Source organism: Lactuca sativa, chromosome 9 (assembly GCF_002870075.4).
Source record: "Lactuca sativa cultivar Salinas chromosome 9, Lsat_Salinas_v11, whole genome shotgun sequence".
NCBI classification, from domain to species: Eukaryota; Viridiplantae; Streptophyta; class Magnoliopsida; order Asterales; family Asteraceae; genus Lactuca; species Lactuca sativa.
The window spans coordinates 59,646,213-59,655,882 of NC_056631.2; the positions used below are offsets into that span (position 1 = coordinate 59,646,213).

General features: G+C 33.2%; 2 protein-coding genes across 2 annotated transcripts; one reads left to right on the forward strand and one right to left on the reverse strand.

Moving 5' to 3' along the window:
* Window positions 1-1,390: 1,390 nt before the first annotated feature.
* LOC111903073 (uncharacterized) lies at window positions 1,391-2,622 on the forward strand. The gene is made up of 4 exons (XM_023898867.1): window positions 1,391-1,565; window positions 1,672-2,050; window positions 2,100-2,384; window positions 2,580-2,622. The coding sequence occupies exons 1-4, from the start codon at window positions 1,391-1,393 to the stop codon at window positions 2,620-2,622; spliced, it is 882 nt and encodes a 293-aa protein (XP_023754635.1).
* Window positions 2,623-3,978: 1,356 nt separating this feature from the next.
* Window positions 3,979-5,650, reverse strand: LOC111903050 (trihelix transcription factor PTL). Its single transcript, XM_023898847.3, has 2 exons — window positions 5,212-5,650; window positions 3,979-5,101 (listed from the first exon to the last, which is right to left on the reverse strand). The coding sequence occupies exons 1-2, from the start codon at window positions 5,601-5,603 to the stop codon at window positions 4,132-4,134; spliced, it is 1,362 nt and encodes a 453-aa protein (XP_023754615.1). The 5' UTR covers window positions 5,604-5,650; the 3' UTR covers window positions 3,979-4,131.
* Window positions 5,651-9,670: the final 4,020 nt, after the last annotated feature.

Consider the following 9,670-nt stretch of genomic DNA (forward strand, 5'->3'; position numbering starts at 1 on the left):
ATATATATATATATATATATATATATATATATATATATATGCCAAAGCTCATAACAAAATGCCAAAGGAGGTTTTTCCACCGTCATCCTTATATTGTTTAATTCCTCAATTTTGATTCTTTTTCAAGTTTAAAATATCCTATATTAATTGTTAAATCTCGTGATTTCCTTGGTTTTTGAAAATCATTTTATTATTTAGGTTAATTAGATGATTTGACTATTAATCTTTGATTTTTTGAAAGTTGGCCATAATGTTAAATTTAGCTCTACAACATCTATAAGATGTTCAATGCAAGCCTTTAACATAATCTTCAAATTGAATAAAATATGTGTTTGAAAGCACTTGAGCATTAGTGTTTGGTCGTATGTTTTGCATCAAATCCAATCGAAAAACAACTTTAGGTTTAGCACGAAATTGGGAGTTAATGAGTAAATTTAAATTAGGTTGTTTTTATTTATTTATTTATTTTTTTTTTACCTTTTTAGAACTTTAGAGTTAAAGGGTCTAAATCTAATGATAAGACTTATAATCACATATACTAGAAGTTTCATACAAAGGGTTAACATCAAGAATGGTTATCGACATAGCCCTGCTTGTAGCGACGAATTTTGTCAAAAGGATAGGTGTCGTTGCCATAGCTTCTTCTTCTTGTAATGTATGGTTGGAAACAATTTTTTATAAACACAACTGCCTTCTAGGGTATAGCTATATATATATATATATATATATATATATATATATATATATATATATATATATATATATATATATATATATATATATATATATATGCTTCAAAAGCTTCATAGGATATGTATTTTTACTCCTTCGGGTTGCACACTTTTAATCCTTTAAAATCATTTAGGTTTTAGGGCGTTGCTTTGAACCCCATAGGAGCACTTAGGCCCCCACTATATTTTGTGTTAAGGATCAAAGTAACTTATATGGGTTGAATTATGAACCTCCTTACGTATCTTTGAATGTAGGATAAATTCGTTTGAATACTTGTCTAAATTCCAATTACCTATAATGTTTGATGAAACTAAAACCACATAATTACTATTATTAGCTTCATTGGTGAATATGGGAGAGGGCTTAAGCCACCATCTTTCCATGAAATATGAGTTCCCTTATTGAAAAAGAAGTCAATTAAACCAAGTCTTTACTTGAAGACTACAAGAATGAGTGGAAGAAAACGGGCTGCACATTCATGAATGATGGGTGGAGCGATAGAATAATCGTTCGATTTGCAATTTTCTTGTGAATAGTCCGAAATGAACTATTTTTTTTAGCTTCAATTGACATGTCCAATATTATCAAGACAAAGGAGCATGTATTTGCAATGCTAGATGAATTTGTGGAAATGATAGGTGAGGAAAATATTGTTTAGATGGTGAATGATAATGTAGCTAATTATAAAGCTATATCAAAAATGTTGATGCAAAAGAGGAAGAAGTTAATTTGGACACCATATGAAGCTCATTGCATTGACCTCATGTCGGAGGATTTTGAAAAAAGGATTGAAGAACATAAAGTGACAATAACAAAAGGAAGAAAGATAACAAGTTTCATTTATAATATGTAACTATCATATTTTTATATAAAATTTTCATATAACAAGTCATGATTGGTTCTTTTATAACATGCCACGATTGATTTGTTTACTAAAAGAATTCACACAAGGGAAAGAGCTCCTAAGGCCGGAAGCAACTCGATTTGCTACTACTTATCTTACACTTGGTCGGTTGCATGAACTAAAAAGTGCATTGATCTCATTTTTTACCTCAGAACAATGGTTAACTACAAACTATGAAAGAATAGATTTAGGTAAGAACATTAAGGATATAGTTATGGACACTTCAAGATTTTGGCCATCAGTTGCAGATTGTCTTAGGGTCGCGCATCCCATAATGAAGGCTCTTCGTAGTGTTGATTCGTACTCTAAACCAGCTATGGGGTTTATTTACCAAGACATGGTCTTTGTAAAGGAGATTAAAGGAAGTTTTAAAGATGTTGAATCAGCTCCATATTTCTTTGTTTATATTTATTGGTATTAGAATAAAACCACTATATTATATTTACTTGTATGTGTTTTTTAGGTACAAACGTATTTTTGAAATTATTGATCAAAGATGGTATAATCACCAAAATAGGGCGATCCATGTGGCAGGTTATTTCTTGAATCCAATGATGCAATATAGCCATGATTTTGAGAATACAGCTTGGACCAAGACTAGATTGTATATGTGCCTTGAAAGAATGTGTGGTGATGACAACCTAACAAAGACGATTGAACTTAAATTTGATCAATTCACTAATGCAAGAGGGATTTTTGGTCTTAGTATAGCCAAGCTAACAAGGAAGGAAAAAAGTTTGTTTGATTGGTAGGATTCATATGGAGCTGAGACACCCGAGTTGAGAAATTTTGCCATGAGAATAGTGAGCTTGACATATTCCTCATGTGGCTGTGAGAGGAATTGGAGTGCTTTTGAAATGACAACTTACAAGTAACAAAATTAATGATTTAAGTCTAGTTTATTATGTTATCTAATTTTTCAGTTATTTCATTAATGATTTAGGTACATTCTAAAAGAAGGAATTGACTACATCAACAAAGGATGAATGATCTTGTCTATGTGATGTACAAGTTAAAGTTGAATGGAAGAGCAGAAAAGAAAGGAAAGGAGCAAGATGTAAGTGAACTCGAAACATTGAATCTTGATGATGTTAGTTCTGATGATGAGTGGATTACTGAAGAGGTGTCTTTTGATCATCATATAAAAGAAGAATGGACCAAACTTTTTGATGGTACGTGCAAGGTCAAGTAGCAAGCACATGATGGTAATAGAGATGAGTACTTATTTGAAAGAGCTATAAGAGATCAATTACGTAAGTTGTTACTCATTTATTGTATAATTTTAAAATTGATTTTAATAGTTTTTAGTTTTACGTCGTGTTTTCTTTCTTTGTAGGTGCAGGTGAGGGAAGAAATTTAGGACAAGAAGACGATTTGAATTTGGATGAGAGATATGATATTGATTTACGATTTGTTATGGTAGATTAGATTGGATGGTATTTGACAATTTGATATAACAAATGTTTTAAACATATAACTGTTATTTTTTGATGCACCCCTTTAGATTAATTTAAACTATGTTTAATGGAGACTTATTTTTCATGCTTTAAATATGTAATTGTTATTTTTGGTGGTATCTTAGGATCGTAATTCGATCTTACGATCACGATCTTGCACAACCAAAAACGATCTTGTGTAGGGTTCGGATCTTGACAACCTTGAACCATATTTTTTTTCTTTATGATGAAGAGTTTGTTTAGAAATATATGACATCTTACAAATTCAATATACAACTTGTGATCACACATTGTAATCTTCCCAGAGGTCGTCATCAAAAGAGTCGTAAATCATTGAGTACCAACGGTCAGTGTAGTATGGATGGTTTTGAATCTTAAACCTAACTTTTAGGATTTCACTTCCAACTAATTAACCATCAGCATTCTTTTTTATTAAATAATTTGAATATGGACTTATAATGAAATCTCTAGCACACTTGAAGTGGTATAGTTGCATATGTTCAAAATATGTTCAAATTTGGCCTCCTTTCTTCACGAAGTTGCAAAGGTTGATGGTTTTATTTACAAGTTTTCTTATTTAATGGTATATATGTTCTTATAGAGTTTAAATATTATTTCCTATATATAATATAGAATTGAAAAAATATAGACATGCCGACTTTATCATTGAAAGCTATATTTTTACAGTATTTTATATAAAAGGTAATAAGGTATGTATAAATTAACACGTATGTATGCATATATACATACATGCATATACAATAGAAACGACGCTTAAAAAATCATATATCAAATCGATCGACTTCTTACGTATTACAAACCATATATGAGACACATTGAAACAAATTCTTCTAAATCCCAATAGAAAGCTATTTGATTGAGGACTTGAATGAAAAAATTGCTCAAGTTTTGTAGGAAAAATGTTTAAGTTTTGTTTTGTAACATATAAAAAGAGAAGTTTCATATATGCCCCTTTCATTTTGATAAAAATTCATTAACTCCACTTGCATAAATACATGATTTAACTCACCTGGAATATTACATAGTTTCCCACGAACGCTCGCCGTCAATGTTCATTGCGGTGGCGCTGAAACAACTATTACGATCTTCCTTGTCGTCCATGGAGTTGCTCGTTCTTGAAGAATCCTCTTTCTTCATGCTCTCGCATACCATCTTCGTCTTGTTAAAATCCACACAAATCTTTTCCCATATCTCCTTACATTCGCTATCACTTCTACTGTATCCCAAAAGAGACAATTCGAAAGCTACCTCCTGCCAAAGGCCCTCCCCATGTTCTTGGTTAACATCTTGAAATCTGCATTCTTTCTCTGTTCGTATACGAATCAAGCTACAGATCTCAGTTTCGATCCAATCTTTGTGTTTTTCATAATTACCAAGACACCCATTAATTTCTTTAGAATTCTCCGTAGGAACCATGCTTCTGTAACTAGATCCAATCGATCTAACCCTAAGTAGGTTTTGTAAAGCATTGAGTAAACACTCGTCGCGAGTCTCTATACGTGCTACATGGCTAGCCCAAGCTTCGCATTCGTGATCCAATCGAGCGACCTCTTGTTTTCGCCATTCTTCGTTGCTGACCTCCCTCTCATGCTCTTTACGCTCGATCGTACACAATATCTTTTTGCCAAATTCATCTTGTTTAGCCATTAGTTTCGAGAATTGTGATTCCATTGACTCTTCAATTACAGCTATCATTTCCTTCTCTTTCAACTTACGATTACTTCGGTTCTTTTCTGACGATGGTGTTCCATGTTCAGAAGAATTATTCGATTGGCTGCTGGGATGAATAAGGATATTGTTATTGATACTTCGGTGATCATGTTGATCTCCAAAGAGGGATTCGAGTTGACGAAAAAACCGATAGTGTTTACCATCATGTTTTCCAACTTTGCCTTCTTTAGTCTTCTTGTAATACTTGTATAAATTTTCGAACTTTTCTTTGCATTTTCTTCCACTTCTCTGGTACCCATAATCTTCATTCATTATCCTACATCGCGAGAACAAAATAAGTCATTAAAAAGATTCAAGAGTGTGGTTGAGACAACAACTGATATGAACCGAACGGATCGATTCACAAGACGTAAGTAGCTAACATACCTCGAGATTTCATCCCACAAAGGGGCTTTATGGTTTGAAGACGTGGCTTCTTTAAAACAAGGGTCAAGTCGAGATCTGATCTCAAGAAGTGCAAGTGTCTCTTGTCTTGGCCATCGGATGGTAGTACTCTGAGCATAACTGGTGGTACCATGGTTCAGGTTGATACCGCTGTTAAAGCCATTCCATCCCGTTTGAGGTGAGTATGCAGGCGGGGGTGGTGGAGGAGTGACGGTGGGGTTGTCACGAAAAGTATGAGGTGGTGGTGCATCAGGGTTTAGTACTTGACTCATGTAAAAGGGTACTTCCGAGTCAAGTGAAGGGATTCTTGAATTAAAATGGACTCTTGTGTGGCCGGTGGTGAACGCCGGCTGGCCGTACCGGCCATGGTCCATGTAGTATGTGGTAATGGAGTATATTTTCAAATAGGGTTGGATAAAAGGCGTATGAACCCTTTTTTATAATATTTACAGAAATTATAAACATGGTCCTGAAGTATTGGCTTTGTTACGGTTTTAATCCCCAGCCAATTTGAAATAACTGGATTAACACTTAAGCGGATTTTACTAACATAAACAACGATTCCCTTCTTCCTGTATCTCATTTTCAACAACAATGGTGAAATATATGTGGATGTATTTCGTCAGTGGCATAATTCTTCACAATCCATTTTGTGAATGGCTCTAAGGTCAAACTCCATATTTGGATGTGACATATTAACATATGATTCATTCTTTAGATTTAACGTCATTTAACTGAGTTTTATTATTTATTTTTGTTTCTTTATTTCAAATTTAAAAAAAAAGTTAAAACATATATATACTCATTTTTCAAGTTTTTTAATTTTTTGGTTTTTTTTTTAATATATTTTTTTTTCTTTTTTTCGCTTTTTATTCATTTCTCTTAGTTTTTTACTGTATTTAGTACATATTTGAAGATACTAGTGTTATTGTTTATTTTTTGTTTTTACCTTTTATTTTTTTAAAACTAAATATCGGTTCGAGTTTTTAATGTTTAACAATTACAAAAGTTTTAAATAAGAAAATATTAAAGATCATAATATTTTCCGTTCATAGTGTTTTTGAATCATATTATTTTTAGATCAAAATATTTTGAATCATAGTATTTGAATCATATTGTATTTGAATAAAATAATTTTGGATCAATAATATATTCAATTAAATAAAATATTTGTTTAAAAAATAAGTTTTGGATCATTATATATTTTGAATCATTTACTTTTGAATCATAAAGGATATGAATAATGATCATAAAATGTTACTCAAATTATTTTTAGAACACAATAAATTAAGGATCATAATCATGTTGAATCATAACTTGTTTTGAATTATAAATATTTTGAATCATGTTATTTTAGATCATATTATGTTCAACATTTAGAAAGAAACTTATAATCTTTTAAAATAAAGCTTTGTATCTAAACAACGTTATGTTGGGGTTTTTATTCAAAAACTAGTTTCAAAAACATAAGATTTAGGTAACGGAAGACTAATAAATTTTGAATAACATAAATAAGTTAAACCCACTAAGGATCATCTTGCTAGTTGTAGAAATATTAAACACCAACCAAAGAAAGAATAAAGAAATTACAACATTTATAGTTCTTTGGGTCCTCTTGGGAGGCTATGAAGTTGATGAAGAATGATGAACTTTAGAGACACCACCAAGAACTCAACTTGATGTAGAATGCTAGTTCTTCTTTAAAAACTCTTAATCTCTTAAGCTTGAAGCAAATACCCAAGTATTTGATCCAAGAGAGCATAAGCAAGTGTTCTTCCTTAAGTGATGAACAAAAGTGAGAGAATAAGCATGCACAAATGCATCTTAAGTTTTTTGTCAAGCCAAATGAAAGAGTTCCAAGCCTTTTTTTAAATCTTTTGCCTTTTAGACAACCCATACCACTTTATAGTATTTTAATCCCATGCTTTCATGACATTTCCTTAGATTAAAATAAGCTATAAGCTATGTTTCTTTCTTTTGTATAAAATAATCAAAAACATATAACTACCCAAACTAGTTAGAGGTTTTATAAAAGAAAGTCAAAGTTTTATAAATTTTATAAACAAGTTTATAAAATATAAACTTTAACTTTTTGATAAAAGACAAAATTATTTATCTAGTCCAAAGTGTTATGCACGACTTATTAATTCATGACATATGAATTATGCAATGTAACTTGCTATTGAAAACTATTATTTTCTAGAAATAAATAATTTTCAATTTAATTATAAGGGTTTATTGAATATTTATTAAAATCCATTTATAATAAATAATCAATTGTATCTAGTTTTTGTTAGTGTGACCCATTAGTATCATACGTTGATTAACAATATCACTTTAATACGATTCTTGAGCATACTAGATCTTTCAATCTCCCACTTGCACAACATTCATATTAGACTGATATAGACAGTGGTGAACGTTTAGCAACATTTCACTGCCCCCATCAATATATGAATTTGTGTGTAACATCTATTTTCCATGTTTGCTTTTGGACCCTTAAGTTTTGATTTGTTGCAAGAAGAGTGTCTGATGTCAAAATCCATGAGTTTTAGGTGTTGCTCGAGTACGCGGGGCGTACGCTTTAGTACGCTAAGCGTACTATGTCCTGTGCCAGTACTTTGCGTGTACTCCGGGTGTACGTGGTTCAAAACCTTTCTCTTTATCAACCTCCATCCCAAGATCTACCCTCCTTGCAAACCCCAATTCATTTTGAGCCTTTGGAACGAGTTGTGTGCTTCCTCGTTTGTGAAAAAGGACCTTCAAGATGTAAGCTTTTCTCTCAAGACTTTGGATCCAACATCTCCTCTTCATTGTGCACCATTTGGAGGTATAAAGCCCCAAACTTGGTTTATGTTTCACTAGATCTTAGTTAGGCCTTGATTTTCATCTTTTTGTCCCAAATCCAAGAGCTTGGTGAGTAGAAGGTACTCCAAAGCCTTTAAGGTGTCCTTTTAGGCATTTCGAGGCATCTTAAGTCATAAAAATGCAAGCTTGGACCTTGTTTTTCCCCATGGAAGAGTTACGGAGGTTGAATGGATTAAACAAGTTAGGTTTATGGTGTTGGGCTCTTTGTAGCCATGCAAAGGCATAAAGTTTGCAACTTTATGGCCTTAGAGGTCTTAGTAAGCTCAGATCTGAAATTTGGACGTCAGCTCTTAAGGCATTAAAACCTTATGAAAGGTTTTGCGTTTGGGTGTGTACGTTGTGCGTATTGCACCTAGCCCCAGAAACCTTGTCCGGGCTTGTATGTTGGGTGTACAAGCTTGTACGTAGGGCGTACAACCCAATCCAACGAAGGGTTGTTTTTAGGCCTCAAATCTTTGGGTTTTGCTTATTAGGTTGGACCATAGACTTTCATGGTATTGGGTCACTTTTAGTTTTGGGCCCATGTTGGATTTTGGACGTTTGGCATATGGGCCTTGTTGGGTCAATAGTTTTTTTAGACACTGGGCCCTTTTGAATTTGGGCCATAGTGAGCTATGGGTATCATCTGGGATTTTGGTCTGTATTGGGCTTTTTAGTGCCAATGAGTTGGGCCTCGGATATTGGGCGAAAAGATGGAAGGGTAAAATGATCTTCTACCTTAGTTATTGGACAACTGATCTAGGAATTTCAGTTATATTTGTGGCCCAAGTATTAATTAAGTATTATCCAATGATGTATAGTGCGAAGACTCCCTGGATCAACAACCCAAGAATTTATTTGATTTTCAACAGTTGAGGTGAGTTTCCTCACTAGTTGCATAGGTCGAAGGCACCAATGTCGACCTATTGCTTGTTTTGTAGAATGGTAGATATCTTGTGATATTTATATGGAAGACCAGGATCCGGCCCCTAGCATTTGCATGAAAGACCAGGATCTGGCCCTTGGCATTTATATGAAAGGTCAAGATCTGACCCCTAGTATATGTATGCAAGACCGGGATTTGGCCCTTGGCAATGAATAGAAAGACCATGGTTTGGCCCATAGCAGGATATGGTTATATGATTATGATTTGGCCCATAGTATATGCTTCTCTTGTATGTGCAGTATGTGGTATTTTGAGGAACTCACTAAGATTTATGCTTACAGTTGGTGTTTAGGGAAGGTCCCGACATGATGGTACAACATCATCCCCTCATGGTTTCCGCATTTGAAAATAAATTTTACTCTGATGATTTATAATATGATTAGTTATGGGTTCTGAACAATTAATGAATGGTTTGAATGATTTTTAAATGAAAAAGTATTGCTATTTTGGGAAATTACATGTGCCCTTCTATCAACGCCCAATTACCAAAAAGCTTAAAGCTACAATTGGTGTATAAGGTAAGTTTATCAGTTATCCCTTTGTCTCAGACATCATGTTAAACATGAGATACAGATCACAATCAATCTCATATGTTGTTCAACTTTTGGTAAGGCGTCTTAGATATCTAACTCTCAACACATAAGAGGA